This window comes from Bison bison, unplaced genomic scaffold, assembly GCF_000754665.1.
Source record: "Bison bison bison isolate TAMUID 2011002044 unplaced genomic scaffold, Bison_UMD1.0 scf7180017864172, whole genome shotgun sequence".
NCBI lineage: Eukaryota > Metazoa > Chordata > Mammalia > Artiodactyla > Bovidae > Bison > Bison bison.
The window spans coordinates 3655080-3672530 of record NW_011494744.1 but is presented as its reverse complement, the minus strand read 5'-3'; the positions used below and the strand labels follow the sequence as shown (position 1 = coordinate 3672530).

The window sequence follows — 17451 nt, the reverse complement described above, 5'->3', positions numbered from 1 at the left end:
AGAGGTTTAGAATCTGCTTTTATTATGAATATAAAATATACATACAACATAATACACATTTACACATTTACAATTTGCAGTTAGTTTCACTTTTTTGAGCACGTTTGGTTCTGCACGGCACAGTGGCCCATGTTCCTTCCACTTACACTCAAGACATTCTCTTCACCTTGGTACATACTTGGGAAGAAATACCAGGCCCAGGCGTCAAATGGCCAGCTTTACTGTCTTCCCAGAATCACGTTCATTCTGTTTCCCCTTCTGCTGCTACAGGCTTTCCATGGCCTCAAACTTCAGCATTAAAAATGCAGGAGAAAAGAGGGCTGCAGTAATCCCCTTCGTCTTTCAAAATCACCTTGAAACATCTCACCTGAGCGAGGTGATACATCATAGGCATTGCTGGTTAACATAGTCTAAGAACTACCTACGGGGAGGCTCTGATGTGTCACATACAAACTAAGCTTGTTCACCAAATGAATGATCACAAAGGATCTGAGTATCGGTGGTATCGCAGTAAATAAATAAATAAGTTAACTGGAATAAATACAAATAAATAGAGTGAGTTTCACTAAGGAAAACGTCAATGCCTACATCCCTGTGCTCCAAACCTCATTAGGTGCCACTTTACAACAGGCTGATAAACAGAAGCTGGATTTCTCTACGAGTCGCTCTTTGGGGCAACGCCTTCCATGTGCTGGTACAGAGCAGCCAATGGAATCGTTTGTCATCGCTTTTCTCAGAATGCTGCTATGCGAGACGCTTTGTAGGAGTTCTCTTTGAGGCTGTCAAATATTGCTTTGGTTCCGTTCTGCCAGTGTAGCACCAGATCCATCGGAGTCTTCCCAGCCTAATCGAAACAGAGGAGGGAATTTGACTTCCAGGTTGAAGGCATCTATAAGTTCTTCTCCTCTGTGTGTGTATTTGATGAGGTAATGGATAGGTGTATGTTACTGAGGTGTTTTATGGTTCCCACTATGATCTGCAGTTTATTTTCAAACCAGGCCTTTACTGTTTCTCACAGGAATGCTTCTGGCATTTCAAATTAAGATCAGCAGTGTTTGGTTTATTTGCCCCCCTGTGGGACTATCCCAGGTGTTGGTAAAAATCCCGAGTCCCTTGACACTAAATAGCAAGCCTAAGCCAACTCCTGAAATTCAAAAGATGCCTCTGTACTTACACAGTATACTGCAGAATGGGCATGGAGAGGTAGCAGTATCCACCTGGTCAAAAACCAGTTCCTATCAGTTTGGAAAATGATTCCTGACTGATAAAAACTGGTGGGATATGAGCTGCTGCAACACCTTGGCTTAATTACACAGGTACCACTCCAGGGAGTAGATTTTTCACAGCTGCTCAGAAGTTACGCTGGGCTCTCCCAGGAAATTTATTTTTCTTGGAGATAATATCAATGATTTTTGAGACCAAGTTTTTTTTTACTTTACGTCTCAAGATATTTACAAAAATTAAAATTATGTCACCTCTCAATTCTTGCCTCTCAATTTGAGAAGTCCTAAAATTTTCCATCTCTATTCAGAAGTCTCTCTTTATCCCAGAGATTGCAAACTGGCAGCTTTGAGATGCAAATAAGTCTGGAGACCTGTGTTGGCCCAAACAGCTTAGAGTTTTAAAAAACTGGAATTAATTGGCAACAGTTGGAAATTAAGAGATTTCCCAATTGAATCTGTGATCTCTCTGAAAAAAACTGGAAGGCTTGGCAGCACGATATCCATGGTTTCATGAAGCAAGAAGGGACTGGATTAGGGAAGGACCACTACCTTATGTGCACAGAGCCTGCAGCCACCATAAAGTCATTTATGTGATCTGCCTGGGCCCTAGGCGGATTTGAGTTAACGTCCCTTCAACCTTAATTTTGGACCTTCTCACCCTGTAGCATGTGCCCTGGGGAACACTTAGCAGCAGATGTGAAGACAGTTTGGGACAATGATACAATAATGATACAGTAATGTATTGTTTACAACTCCCTTCAAGATGGTGTCCAGTAACATCCTTTTTTGGAAATATCCATCCATTGGGTCAATGACATTTATAGTTCTAGAACCTTTATGCTGGGGTCTTACTGAAAATACAGAGCTCTAAGGCCTATTTGTATATTTAGGGCTATTTTTCCATGAATTCCTTAAACTCCTTTGTATTGAAATTTATCTCGTGATTCCCTGGCGACTTACACAGTCTCTCCAAATCTATATGCTTTTGATCTCTGCCTGAAAAAAAATTATATTTTCTGCAGCTTTAGGGGTTTTGTTGAATCTACTCTTTCTGATGGTTTAAATTATTTGATAAGATCAATCCCATATCAAGGATGAGAGGACCCTACTGTTAACACTTTCCCAACCCAAGCAGTCTCTATCTGCATTTATTTTGTTCCTGTCACCAAGACAGTTTTATTTTCCTTTTTGGAATGATGAAGTATTCCTCTCAGTCTTATAGTAACACTGTAAGAGGAGAAAATGATTCACAGTAAAAGATGACTGGGTTTTTTTTTTTTCCCCTTTCTTTGTAAAGTGATTCTCCAAAAGCCTCTTTCAAATTACTTCTTCAGTACTTTACACTCATTCCTCCCAGTGGTATTTTTAAAGCTTGTATTAGATGATGCTTGACTAGGAATTGGGACCATGAGGAAAATCTGGTTACATTCCCTGGCTTACAGATGAAGCTAAATTAACATGTACTTGTAAAAGGGATTTATACAAGCATTTTCTGGGCCTAAATATAAGAAACTATTTTGAGGGATGTGCAGCTAAACCAAAGAGGAGAATGAATAGAAATTAGCTCAAAAATAAAGGCAAATGCATGGCTACCTCTGTAAGAAAGTGGTAGCATTCATGCCATTTTAAGAGGGGAAGGACTATTCACAATTACTCGGATTCAGTGTTGAATCATTTGAATTCCTTGACCCTTGGCTGCACTGACCACTGTGGAATTTTCAAGAGCTTCAGGAATGGTGGGTGTCTTTATTCCTGACTATTCCGGCCTAACTCAGCCAGGCCAAGGCAGACACTGCTTGTGTCTGTGAAGGTGGGTGGTTTGACCATCTTTTATTTTCAATACCAAATTCTAAAAGAATTCCTAAATGCTGTGTTAGGCATTGAGGGCAAAGGAGGCACTATGGCTTCCCCATCTCTGACTAGATGACCTGAGTCCTTGCCAAGGTCAGCAATATCCTTATGGGAAGGAACAGGGCATTTAAATCATCAAAAGACCCCCGAAATGCTACCTTTGTAAGGCTATTTTCAAGTATGTGAGCCATACTTCTGTTCATTAGAAAGCCGGCAAACAAGGCCCCTTGCCTGAGTACTTACACAGTTCTTAACGTTGAGGTCGGCACCATACGTGATCAGGAGTCGGATCATCTTGTACCGATTCAGCCTCACGGCATCATGCAAGGCAGTATCTCCTTCCTAGAGAACAGAGTGAATAGGCTAAAGGTGGGCCTGAGGCCAGGAAGTGGGTCCCGAAAAGATGCCCAGCAGGGGTAGTGATCCCAAATAAATGAGTGAAGGTTTTAGGAGGCCAAACTCTGCCGGCCTACTCACCCGGTCTTTGGCATTGAGGTCTGCCTCGCAGGCGATGAGATGCTCTGCGCACTCGTAGTGGCCGGTCCTCACCGCGACATGCAGCGCGGTGCTGAGCAACTACGAAATCGAAAAGCCCGTTGGGTCCCTGGGCGTGAGGACAAAGGCTGTCCCAGACCCCAACGCATGTGTGAAGGGGAGGAGGGGAACGGGAGTAGGAGAAATACCTTATCCCGCGCACTGATTTTGGCGCCTTTGTTCAGCAACAGTTTTAAGACATCCAGGCTTCCTCCGCGGCTTGCCCAGTGGATTGCTGTGGATTCAAGCTGTACGAGGGAGGTGAAAGGACATGACTCAGTGGAAGAAGAACCTGGTCAGAGGAATTAGTTCTTGGTTTCTAAGACCTAGGAATACCAGGTTTGCTAGGGCATCTGTGATGGCACTGGGCTGTCCTGGTCTAGGTTGCCAGTTCTAACTATTGTAGTTCAAATCTCTTGCCAAATGTTTCGGCAAAAATGTGCGAACGTGTATGCTCTCCTGTGTATGTATCTGTGTGCATGTTTGCATCATTAGGAGGTTCTCAAGAAACCTAATCTTTTTAAGAGAGGATAAGAACTAAAATGTACTGAGAATTTCGTGGTGCCCACATGGTGCCACATACTTCAGACGCATGGACGCTCCCAGCAACATTGTGAAGTGGGCGTTCCTGTGCTCATTTTGCAAATGAGAAAAAGGAGGCGCCAAACTATTCAAATTTTTTGCCCAAGGAAACACAGCTAGTAAGTGGCAGAAGAGTTATCCCAACCCACAGTGTGCCTGGAACGTTAAACCACTTTTGCCAGATAAACTCAAAAGTTCTAGACAAATGTACGGATTTTAAAATTCTGGCAGAAAAGAAGTAGTCCCTTCCAAAAGATACTCATCTGGATCTGACGCCTCTTCCTGTGTCCCTGTTGTCTTTTCCTCGTCTCTTCCTGGTTCTCTGCTAGCACACTGTCATCTGCCTCCACCGTCCTCATTTGTAGTTACTGCACTTAATCATACTAGAAAATTTGGTATATCCTTGGCCCTCCAAATATCATGCTCATGAATTTTTGTGTCTTTCCACGCAAACTTTATATTTTGTTTACTTGTTTTTCTGTGTGTGTATCTTCTGGGTTCAGTTTTAGCCAAATCCTTTGGACTTTTCCAGTCCCTTTTCCACTCTGCTTAAAAAGTCAAATTGAGCTATATTTAAATAAATAGAGCATTTTTTTTCCCCAGCCTCAATCTTCATTTCATAGGATATGCTATATACTGGTCTGCATAGAAATCACAGTGGTTGAATTACTGAAATCTGAATAGCAGCCACTTCCCATAGATGCAATTCATTTTGTGTGCAGTCTAGCCCCAAATCTCACTGACAGCAGTCAGCATCTATCAAATAAGGTGTGCAGCCAGAGAATTCTGAGATGTTGCTGGCAGCCAAAGGTCAGGAGCAGGTGGCCATGTATGATGGAAGGATGGGGATGCTGAAAGGCAAGTGTTGACTGTATTACTTCTCAGTAAGGCTACTGACTTGATAACGACCCGAGTCTTTGATGAGGATATTGAATTCTGTCCAACAGCTCTCACTTCCTTCTTTTCCCTGAAATACTCCTCTCCTTTTCAGTATATATGGAAAATACTTTTCACGTGACCTAGTCCATCTCCCAACTTCCCTTTGTATGGAGAAATAAGCTTCTGCCTAGTTCTCTCAGATCAATCTTCAATACAACTGGCCCCATTTTTCATGGTAGGTTTTCTCAAGCTTCACATAGTCTACTTACTTTGGCTCATTTCCAAACAAAGAGATATATTTACCATATCACGGAATTCAATCTGGGCTCCAGCTTCTATTAACTTCTCCACGATTGCCAAATGTCCTTCCAAGCATGCTCTGTGAAGAGCTGTCCGTTTATACTGTCAGAGATTTTAAAAAGAGTGAGAGAGAACAATGCATATAAAAATGAGTATAAATCCTTTCTAAGAAATAGGAAGCTAGGGATTCTGATGACCTAGCTGATAGAAACTTGAGTTCTTTTTTATGAGTTAGAAATGTCAAATTTACTAAAATTATCGACTGGAACCATTATTCTGCAACTGAGATTTGCGTCTCCTGCAATACACGTTTCTAAGTGATTAGAGGTCTTCATCGAGGCACATGGACTTAAAGATTCAAAACTACCCAAGTGCTGACACTTCCCTTTCTTGTGTTTTGTGCCCTCATGATTTCTGTAGTATCTGCCATGTAGTTCAGGCCATTTCCTTCCTTTGGGACTGCTGTTAGGTTGAATATCAAAAAGTATTCATTTTTAAGATAACGGAAGACATTTTTCTTTCAGCTTCAGAAATGATTCCCCATTCCAGTTCATAGGGGAAAGGAGTCAAAAAAGGATTAGTGATGTCTGATAAATTGGCTTCAAATAATGGATTAATGGGCTTCCCAGGTGACTTCCCTGGTGGCTCAGAGGGTAAAGAATCCGCCTGCAATGCAAGAGACCCCAGGCTTGATCTCTGGGCCGAGAAGATCCGCTGGAGAAGGGAATGGAAACCCACTCCAGTATTCTTGTCTGGAGAATGCCATGGACAGAGGAACTGGCTGGCTACAGTCCATGGGGTCACAAAGAGTCAGACACAACTGAGCAACTAACACTTTCACTTCAGGTGGCTCAGTGATAAAGAATCTGCCTGCCAATGCAGGAAACACAGGAGGCAGCAGATACCATCTCTGCGTCAGGAAGGTCCCCTGGAGAAGAAAATGGCAACCCACTCCAGTATTCTTGCCTGAAAAATCCCATGAACAGAGGAGCCTGGCAGACTGCAGTCTGTGCAGTCGCAGAGTCGGAGACTCCTGAGCTCACACGCAAATGGATTAATAGGCTATTTGTGCTGGAACACTATTAGGCATTATTTCACTCCAATGCCCTCTCTTTTTAGATAAGGAAACTGAGGTCCAGAAAATGCAGATTGGCTGCCAAGAATCAAATAAGTGACTACTGATAGAACTGACACTTGAACTCCGGGCTAGAGATTCCCTGTGTAGAGCTGATATATTTGGGTCCAGTCAAAGCTAATGCTAACAATGTATTTCTCCAGTCATGAGTGGTTGGTCCTGCCATACTAAAAGTCTATCCCAAAGATCTCAAAATTAAAGGCAAACTGAAAAAGCAGTGGGAAGAAAATGAGAGTGCAAAAAAATAATGCAATCCATAGCACTGATCCAGCATTTTCTTTTTCTGGCCCACTGCACTCCCCTGTTATGCTACTGGCATATGTGGCAACAGCTGGGGCGACGGTTTCAGGTGGATTGATTTCTGGCACCAAACTAGCAAGGCTGCAGTAAAGCATAAGAAACACAAAATTAACAAGCTGGATTTTGCGGTGCTTTGTATAAGCCTTACCTCATCACAGACATCTGGATTGTTCTTGTCTGACAAGAATTTTTCTATTACTGGCAGTTTATTCTCCAGGGCAGCTTTCAGAAATGTAGGCACATCCACAGGTTCTGTCTAAAGTTTAAAAGAAAACAATGTGAGAGTTACCATGGGCTTTCCGACATTCAGTCAAACCCTCCACAGATAGTTATTTGCTTGTAGCCTAATGCCAAGGTTTTCCCTGGTGGCTCAAACAATAAAGAATCTGCATGCTATACAAGAGACCCAGGTTCAATATCTGGGTTGGGAAGATTCCCCTGAAGAAGGAAATGGCAACCCACTCCAGTATTCTTGCCCAGAGAATTCCATGGACAAAGGAGCCTGACAGGCTACAGTCCACGGGGTTGCAGAGTCAGACATGACTGAGCAACCAACTCCCACCCCCACAACATAAGGAAACCCAGCAGTGCTTACCACAATTTCAGGTTCAGTTTCCTTCACAACTGGAACTTTTGTTTTCTTGTATTTTTTCCTTTTCTTCAGTTGAATGATTATTTCAAGATCTTCTAAATTTTCCAGTTTTGATCTTTGTTCTAGTTTTTTCTTCTTGAGCTAAAAAAGAAATGCATGTTTCAAAATATGGTGAGTTCTACTGACAAGCATTCTGGTTGTGTCAAAACAAAAGCTGCAAGGTCTGAGCTCAGTATGTGAACAGTTTGAGCAAAAAGATTAAAAAAAATATTTATAATAAATCTTTGACTTGGATTTAGTGATTTCTTATTCAAGTATTTAGGGGTCAAATTTTTCAGCTAATTGCCTTTATCTTCACTTCCCTTGCTTGTAGCACCAGCTTCTTCCTGAAGATAGAATCTAGTTTCTAAGTGATGATTTTGTAATTATTTCCATAAACAGACCCCAGATTTCTGTAGAATTTTTTTATCATGCTCATGAATTTTTTTAATTGAAAAGACTTTACTAATAAGTTTCAAACTCTTAAAATTTCTATGCCAGTGTCTTTTAGGTAGCTCACTGAGCAGCGCTCATGAAACAGACTGTCTGGGGACTACATCTGTGGTTAGTAAGTAATGAAAATTCACCCAGCAACACATTTTCTCAACACGAAAAGTTGCCACAGTCAAACAATGATCCATGAACCACATTACTGAGGGAAAAAAAGGCTCCCTTCCTTGGGATTAATTAGACTATATAAGACATCAGAAATTCACTGGACACTTTTCTCTTTCCAAGTCTTTCAGTCAAAACAGTCAAAAACCATTCGGTGATTGATTTGGAATCCAGAGGTCATAGTCTTGCCAAAGAATTATTTTCTACAACCTGTTCCATAGAAGTTGCTTCTTTGTAAGTTAGAAATTGATAAAGAAATACCTTTGGGATGGTTGCATTTATTTGGTTTCTCTCTTTTCTCCTTGCTATCTGGCACCTGTGTCCTCTACGCCCTCCCCAACCTCCCACTAGTGAACCTCCCAGAAGGCCCTTACCTCTGCCTCTCGCTGTTTCTCAGTTTTCCACTGTTGCTCCCCCAGGCTGACAAAGTGGACCGGAAGTGTTTTCAGGTCTTCTTGCTTCTCTAAAGTGACAGCAGCTTCATATTCTCCATCTCTGAAGTCCTCAGGAAGGAACTCCCCAGCATCCCCACTGCCTTTCTTCTTCCCTGTAACCTACAAGGGAAGAAGGTGGCCGGGTCAGAATAACAGAGTCCGTTGTCCTGGGGTCCTTCTCCATAAAGGATGCTGCAGGAGGTCCCTGGGCCCTTCCTCCCTGCTGACAGTGGCTTCAGAGCAATGCACTCTCAGAGCTCAGGCTGTGATGCGCTGCTCCAGTGTTCCAGGAATACCTTTAGATACTTGTTCTCTTCTATTGGTTAAATCAAGGTTTAGGTTAGGTTGATGTGTTTAAATCTGCTTTTAATCCATTTAATCACATTTCTCCTAAGAAAATCCCAACCTCTTCCCCCCATCCCCACTGATGATTTTAAAATTCTTTCATTTTTCAGTACTTTTGATGATCCCTTGCCTTCCTGTGGTTTCCAGATATATATTGTTGCAATAGAACTTCTCCCCTAAGGCATTTTGATTACTGTACATGATTCCACACTTTAGTGATAAAACCAAAGGAGAAGATAATAAATAGGGAATATGTAGAGAATTCATTATTGCCAGCTCCTTTTTTTCTAATTTTACTTATTCCATCACATAAATCAACCATTTTCCACATATGACATTTTTCAGAATACCTGTGCATTATGCCTGAAAGAAAAGAGCATTTCAATTTTCAAATAAAAGTCAAGGCTGCACCATTTTTCACTGCATAAAAATAATGTGCTTTACATACCAGCTCTTCTACCTTCAGAACCATCATGTTGACCCGAAGTTCGTCAGTCTGTTTTCCTCCTGAGGAATGAACCCTTGAGTTGCCCTGGGGAGCCCATCTGCTCCAGTGAGCTTATATAGCTAGAGCTGGGTGAGATAATCTTCCAACCTGGGAACCCAAGTAACACCCCTGCCCCCCCTCCCTCCTGGGGCCAACTCAGAGGCAGGTGAATTTTTCATTTCAGACTCAGTGTCTGGGAAGCAGGGGAGGGAGGGGATGACAAGTAACCCCACTGAATATGTGAATCAGGAAGAAATGTGAGAGGGCCATTCCTTTGGCAGTGACCACACCGCTCAGCAATGCAAGTCATCCTATTTATCGGGGAGCCAGAGGACAGCTGTCTGTTGACATTGCGCCACACCGCTGCTCCTTTTCCTTCTTTGTCAGCTTTCATATGACTAATCCTATCAAGAAAATGTAAATGCCCTGCGTATCACACCGCCAGTAATATCTTTCTGATAACCAGACTTATCAACACGTCACTTGGGGGAAGTGTTGCTTTAGGACATCCTATTCCCGTGGGTAAACAGCCCGAGAGGAAAGGACTCAGGTCCTAATGGCCCTTGTCTATATCTGTTTGGAATCCTCTGGAGTGATGTCGAGGGCTAAAAAGGCCCCATGACAGGCCACCTTACCATCATTATAAGAAATTGAAAGCATTCAGTAATACAGTTTTATTTCACGGTGTCACAGGCCATAATTAGCACATGACATGCTTACTGTCTTCTAAAACAGCATACTTACTGGAACACTTTTTATTCAAAAAAGTTTCAAAATGTCCTGAGATAGATTATATGAGGCCGATTGTTAGTAACAGTATGACCTTGATCAGGTCATTGAGCCACAGTTCTCAGTTGCTGTGGAGAAAAGACACCTGCCGGAGCTGGTGAAAACTGCAGGTCCCTGGGCCCCACTCTGGGGCATTCTGTGTCAATTTATGGCTGAGTCCTAGGAGTCTGTGTTTTTCAAAGCACTCGAGTAATTCTGATGAAGGTTTGAGACAGGTTGCCAGAGGAACAAAGAGCTTTGTTTGGGTTGGAGTGAAAAAAGACCTCTGATCCTGGTTTCTCATCTCTGAAGTGTTAAATTATGTAAAAATGTTTACTGTCTCTTTACAGTCCAAGGAGAAACTAGAATTACTATCTCCAAAGCCATTTAAAAATGTTTTTTTATTTTTTTTTCAGTAAAAGAAAGGAGGGGAGAGTGAGAGAAAGAGAGTGTGAATGGAAAAGTGTGTTCATTAGATGTTCTGTTGACCTTCTGTGTCCATCACTCCCTCAAATGCACCCCACTCAGCACACATGGCTGCCAATCTCTTCTTTCCCCTGATCAGCCTGGGGGTGGTTTTGCTGAAATTTTCAGAATGACACACTGACACCCCCCACCTGCCCCCCGACCAAAGTGCTGACAAAGAGGGATCCTCCCAATTACCCGGGTATCTGTTCTAGTCTCCTAATGTTCTATCCTAAAAGGGGTTTTACGAAAATGAAATTTCCTGGTGTTTTCTTTGAGGTGGAGACAGCGATGACCATTTTCACTGGTTTCTTTAAATAAGAAGTAGCCATTAAACTTTTCCTACCGTTTCTTATCTTAGTCTCTTTGTTCCAGGCCTGACCCAAACTGCGGGGAGCCTTAGGAGATCTCCTTGAGGGAAGGGTCACCGGTTGTTGAAGCGTCTTGGATATTGAATCCCAGAGCTGGTAATGCCCTCAAAGTTCAAGCAAGGCCAGTGCATTCATTCTACAGAGAGGGCACGGAGGCGCAGAAACGTGACAAGTCACTGGCTGCAGACGCACAGCTGGTTGCTGGATGCTAGGTTGAAGAGTTTGGATTCCGTCCATCAGAAGCAGAGAATCATTGAGGTCAGAGCACATTTTCAGAGTAGTTCAAACCTAGACCCACTCAGGGCCCAACCAAGACCTATTAAAAGGTCCTTCCATGTTCAGGACACCTCAAAAAAAAAAAAAAAAGGCAAGTCAAAGTGGGTGGGATGGTACACCAAGCCTATTTCTTCCTCTGGTCATTTAATTATCCCCTCAAACCTGGCTGGTTTTACGCAGGAGAGTCCAATAGGTCTACAGAAAACTGCAGAGGATGACGCTTGAGGAAGGCTTGATGGGATGGGCAGAACTTAGAGAAAGGAGCCTGCTGGCCAGATCCCTGGGTATCATCAGGTGAGTAAATTCTACCTGCCTCTCCACTCGCCGCTTCCAGTATTGATCCCATTGGTCATTGTAAAACATGAGAAGATTTTGCTTTTCAAAAGAGCTTCTAGATACTCATAGCTCCCTAACAACGGATCAGATGAAACTGTATTTTCAAATCATTCCTATTCATCAAAATTGAAAACCAAACTTCGCAACTGGAGGAGAGTTTTCTGTGACTTGCTTTTAAGGAGCTTCCTTTCCATGAAAGTTCCCATAGTGGAGTAAGTTCTGAAATTTGTACATTTGACTTGATCACAACCTCAAACTAAGCATAACCTTTCTTTATCAAGACGAATTAAGACAAATTGGTTCTAGAATGATTTAGCAACCCAGTGTCAACTAGAATGAGCAGGGAAATGGTCCCTGAGATTGGCCAGAGTCATCTTAAGAGCTTTTTCTCCTTCCTCTCAGGATTTGTGCATTTCAATGCGACCAGGATTATAATCCTATTTACAGGTAAGGAAAGTGAGGGGCAGAGAAGTGGAGTCTAAAGCGTTTATTATTGTCACCCAGGGTTTGAGAGACGTGCCCCAGCAGCACCAGGGTTCATGTGCCGTATAGCTCAGCTCCAAGGACAATTTTGTCTTGCCAAATTTTAGGACATTTTACACTTATTTTTACATTTTACTCAGACTTTTTATTTTTACTGTTTTCTTGACTATGTAAGTAACATACAAATATGTTGTTAAAATTAAAACAATGCAGAGAGAAGAAGGTTGCTTAATTGTAATCTTGCTGAGTGCTGATGTGGTACTTGATGTGTTTCTCTTGATCATGTGTCTTAAAGATTATCTTCTACCAGCACGGATGAGTCTGTCTCATTATCTTCAACCACCACGTGGATTTCTGTGTGTGGACATACCCTTGCTTATTTAACCAGTCTCCTATTTATGGACATTTAGGCTGTTTTCCAAAATGGTCTCTTATTTGCTACAATCCAAGGTATTTTATAGCACACAAAATGGTATGGTTATTAACACTCCTTGCCCTCGGAACACCCACCTTGATACAAACAGGAAGGACTCTGAGGACTGTCGCCAGACTCTGACTGGAAGCCACCTTGTTCTGCTGTTGCACTTGTAACTGCTCATTTTCCCATCCCTCCTAATTGCCTTCCCAGTCCCAGCTGCTCCTCACCTCTCTTGGCTCTGAGAAATGGCTGACTTGGCCCTACTAGGAATCCAAGTATCCCTCCAGCCAAGCCTAGGTTCAGTTACACACTCAAAAATACCAGAGGGAGGTCATAGAATTGAAGCAAACAAGGTTCAAGGTTCCTTCCCTTCCCTGCCAACCAAGGATGAAATCACCTGTATTTGAAAAGCCACGCATGCTGGGAACATTTTGAGCAGTACTGGGAACATTTTGAGCAGAAGGCATCTGCCTTCCTCTCCTCTCAAAGGACAGACTCAAGACCAAGGTCCTCCTGTATCCAGAGCTCTGAATAAAAATTGCATACACACTGGGTTGTAAGCAACCCAGTTTCAAGCTGCCTTTTTGCAAATATCAGCAGTTTCCTTTGGTAGAGATGGGTGAAGGCTGTAGGAGAAGGCAATGGCACCCCACTCCAGTACTCTTGGCTGGAAAATCCCTTGGGTGGGGGAGCCTGGTGGGCTTCAGCCCATGGGGTCACGAAGAGTCAGACACGACTGAGTGACTTCACTTTCACTTTTCACTTTCATGCATTGGAGAAGGAAATGGCAACCCACTCCAGTATTCTTGCCTGGAGAATTCCAGGGATGGGGGAGCCTGGTGGGCTGTGGTCTGTGGGATCGCACAGAGTCGGACACGACTGAAGCAACTTAGCAGCAGCAGTAGGTCTCTTCCCCATACCTTACAGCAGCAGGTGCCTTGCTATAAATTATGTCTGTAGCCAAATTCTGCCCCGCTTATGGATTGTATCAGCTAACAGGTATACACAGCCACACGACTGTTCTGTAAACTTTCTGAAAGTGGCCCCTACCCATTACACTCTAAGACAGTGCCTGGAAAATGAAGTCATTCTAGCAGTAGACTTTAGCTAATTTGCTAGCCCAATCAGATGACAGAACCTTCCATGTATGACCCAAGACAAGATCTGACCAATTGCTAGTACTGAATATATAGGTCTAGGACTCCACAGAGCATACATAGCAAAGTGCCTGACACATAGTGAGGCTAAGTATTTAGCTAACATCTGGTAGGAGTTTTATAGTCTTTCCTAGCCAAATCACATATCTCAAATCCCCTTTCAATGACAAATAATTAGGAACATTTTAATGCTAAATAACAAATAATCTTCTAATACTAATTAGGGATAAAGATAAAGTGCTTAGGTAATATCCTCTGGAGTGTGAGCATCTTATTAGCATTTTTCAAATGCTGACCAACCATGACAAGTATAATTTCCCAGTTAGGGCATATCACAAGTGCCCTTTCCTTGGGTGGTGATTCCAAGGCTGGGTGCATCTTAGAATCATCTCAACCCAGGTGAATGAAATCTGAATATAAACTTTAATATCCAGGTATTGTCTTGAAAAAGGAAAAAAACCAACAAACAAAACCTTTCCAGTTGATTCTAATTTCCCCCCAGCATTGAGATTACCACTCCAGGGTACAGATTTAAATGAATACATACATAAATATATACGTGTATATCCTTGAAGATAGAGGCAGTAAAGTCATCTCTATCCCAGTGTCAGAATTCTGATTGTGAAATCACCTTTACTAAGACTGTGGGAAACACACATCAAACTTACCATCAATATTTATTTGGCCCTACTATGTGTCAGGCATTTTTTAGAGCTAGAGATATACCAATACTTTCAAGAGTCAAACTCTCCTGCCCTCGGGGAGTTTTCAGTTTTACTGAGTTTTTTTTAAGGAAAACCGCAGGCAACATAGCATGCTGCTTCTGCCACAAAACCAAGGAGGGCAGCCTTTGTATATATAAATGTATAAAGTTGTGAAAGATGAAGGATGTGGGGTGAGGAATTAGGGAACCTGGCTTTTAATCCGGGCTCTGCCCTGGGACTAGTTGAGCAAATCCCCTCAACTCCTCAAATTACCAAAGGAGAGCTTTGAACAAAATGATTTCTGAGCCCCTAAAGTTTTATTGAGATCTCAAAATCACTGAATTAATAGATAGAAATAAACAGCCCTCGTGACTGCAGCACCACACTCGGACCACAGAGTGGATTCTCCAAAGCCTCTAACACAGGTGCTGTGCTGAGCTTAGTCATTCAGTCATGTCCAACTCTTGTGACCCCTTAGACTGTAACCCACCAGGCTCCTCTCTCCATGGGATTCTCCAGGCAAGGATACTGGAGTGGGTTGACATTTCCTTCTCCAGGGGATTTTCCCGACCTGAGAATTGAACCCAGGTCTCCTGCATTGCAGGCAGATTCTTCTTTTTTGTTTTGTTTTGTTTTGTTTCCATTGAAGAATAACTGCTTTACAGAATTTTGTTGTTTTCTGTCAAACCTCAACATGAATCAGCCATAGGTATACATACATCACCTCCCTTTTGAACTTCCTCCCATCTCCTTCCCCAGCCCACTCATCTAGTTTGATACAGAGCCCCTCTTTGAGTTTCTTGAGCCCCACAGCAAATTCCTATTGACTTTCTATTTTACATATGGTAATGTAAGTTTCTATGTTACTCTTTCCATACATCTCACCCTCTCCTCCCCTCTCCCCATGTCCATAAATCTATTCTCTATGTCTGTTTCTCCATTGCTGCCCTGTAAATAAATTCTTCAGTACCATTCTTCTAGGTTCTGTATATATGTGTTAGAATACGATATTTGTCTTTTTCTTTCTGACTCACTTCCCTCTGTATAATAGGTTCTAGATTCAGCCACCTCATCAGAACTGACTCAAATGTGTTCCTTTTTATGGCTGAGTAATTTTCCATTGTGTATATGTACCACGATTTCTTTATCCATTCATCTGTCAATGGGCATCTAGGTTGCTTCCATGTTCTAGCTATTGTAAATAGTGCTGCAATGAACAATGGGATACATGTGTCTTTTTCAATTTTGGTTTCCTCAGGGTATGTGTCTAGGAGTGAGAATGCTGGGTCATATGGTGGTTTTATTCCTTGTTTTTTAAGGAACCTCCATACTGTCTTCCATAGTGGCTGTATCAATTTACATTCCCACCAACAGTGCAAGAGCGTTCCCTTTTCCCACACCTTCTCCAGCATTTATTGTTTGTAGATTTTTTTGATGATGGTGATTCTGACCAGTGTGAGGTGATATCTCATTGTGGTTTTGATTTGTATTTCTCTAATAATGAGTGATGTTGAGTATCTTTTCATATGTTTGTTAGCCATCTGTATGTCTTCTTTGGAGAAATGTCTGTTTAGGTCTTTTTCCCACTTTTTGATTGGGTTGTTTGTTTTTTTGGCATTGAGTTGTATGAGCTGCTTGCATATTTTGGAAATTAATCCTTTGTCAGTTGTTTCATTTGCCATTATTTTCTCCCATTCTGAGGGTTCTTTTCACCTTGCTTATAGTTTCCTTTGCTGTGCAGAAGCTTTTAAGTTTAATCAGTTCCCACTTGCTTACTTTTGTTTATATTTCCTTTACTCTAGGAGGTGGGTCATAGAGGATCTTGCTTTGATTTATGTCATTGAGTGTTCTGCCTCTGTTTTCCTCTAAAAGTTTTATAGTTTTTGGTCTTACACTTAAATCTTTATCCATTTTCAGTTTATCTTTGTGTATGGTGTTCAGATCAGATCAGATCAGATCAGTTGCTCAGTCGTGTCCGACTCTTTGCGACCCCATGAATCGCAGCACGACAGGCCTCCCTGTCCATCACCAACTCCTGGAGTTCACTCAGACTCATGTCCATCGAGTCAGTGATGCCATCCAGCCATCTCATCCTCTGTCGTCCCCTTCTCCTCTTGCCCCCAATCCCTCCCAGCATCAGAGTCTTTTCCAGTGAGTCAACTCTTTGCATGAGGTGGCCAAAGTACTGGAGTTTCAGCTTTAGCATCATTCCTTCCAAAGAAATCCCAGGGCTGATCTCCTTCAGAATGGACTGGTTGGATCTCCTTGCAGTCCAAGGGACCTTCAAGAGTCTTCTCCAACACCACAGTTCAAAAGCATCAATTCTTCAGCACTCAGCCTTCACAGTCCAACTCTCACATCCATACATGACCACAGGAAAAACCATAGCCTTGACTAGACGAACCTTTGTTGGCAAAGTAATGTCTCTGCTTTTGAATATGCTATCTAGGTTGGTCATAACTTTCCTTCCAAGGAGTAAGCGTCTTTTAATTTCATGGCTGCAGTCACCATCTGCAGTGATTTTGGAGCCCCAAAAAATAAAGTCTGATACTGTTTGCACTGTTTCCCCATCTATTTCCCATGAAGTGATGGGACCGGATGCCATGATCTTTGTTTTCTGAATGTTGAGCTTTAAGCCAAATTTTTTACTCTCCTCTTTCACTTTCATCAAGAGGCTTTTTTAGTTCCTCTTCACTTTCTGCCATAATGGTGGTGTCATCTGCATATCTGAGGTTATTGATATTTCTCCCAGCAATCTTGATTCCAGCTTGTGCTTCTTCCAGCCCAGTGTTTCTCGTGATGTACTCCGCATAGAAGTTAAATAAGCAGGGTGACAATATACAGCTTTGACGTACTCCTTTTCCTATTTGGAACCAGTCTGTTGTTCCATGTCCAGTTCTAACTGTTGCTTCCTGACCTGCAATCAGGTTTCTCAAGAGGAAGATCAGGTGGTCTGGTATTCACATCTCTTTCAGAATTTTCCACAGTGTATTGTGATCCACACAGTCAAAGGCTTTGGCATAGTCAATAAAGCAGAAATAGATCTTTTTCTGGAACTCTCTTGCTTTTTCCATGATCCAGCAGATGTTGCAATTTGATCTCTGGTTCCTTTGCCTTTTCTAAAACCAGCTTGAACATCTGGAAGTTCACGGTTCAC

At 42.3% G+C, this 17451-nt stretch overlaps 1 protein-coding gene across 1 annotated transcript; it reads right to left on the bottom strand.

Moving 5' to 3' along the window:
• ANKRD1 (ankyrin repeat domain 1 (cardiac muscle)) lies at positions 1–9607 on the bottom strand. The gene is made up of 9 exons (XM_010842210.1): positions 9278–9607; positions 8425–8604; positions 7400–7537; positions 6953–7060; positions 5373–5471; positions 3758–3856; positions 3552–3650; positions 3318–3416; positions 1–844 (listed from the first exon to the last, which is right to left on the bottom strand). The coding sequence occupies exons 1-9, from the start codon at positions 9302–9304 to the stop codon at positions 734–736; spliced, it is 960 nt and encodes a 319-aa protein (XP_010840512.1). The 5' UTR covers positions 9305–9607; the 3' UTR covers positions 1–733.
• Between the last annotated feature and the right edge of the window lie 7844 nt (positions 9608–17451).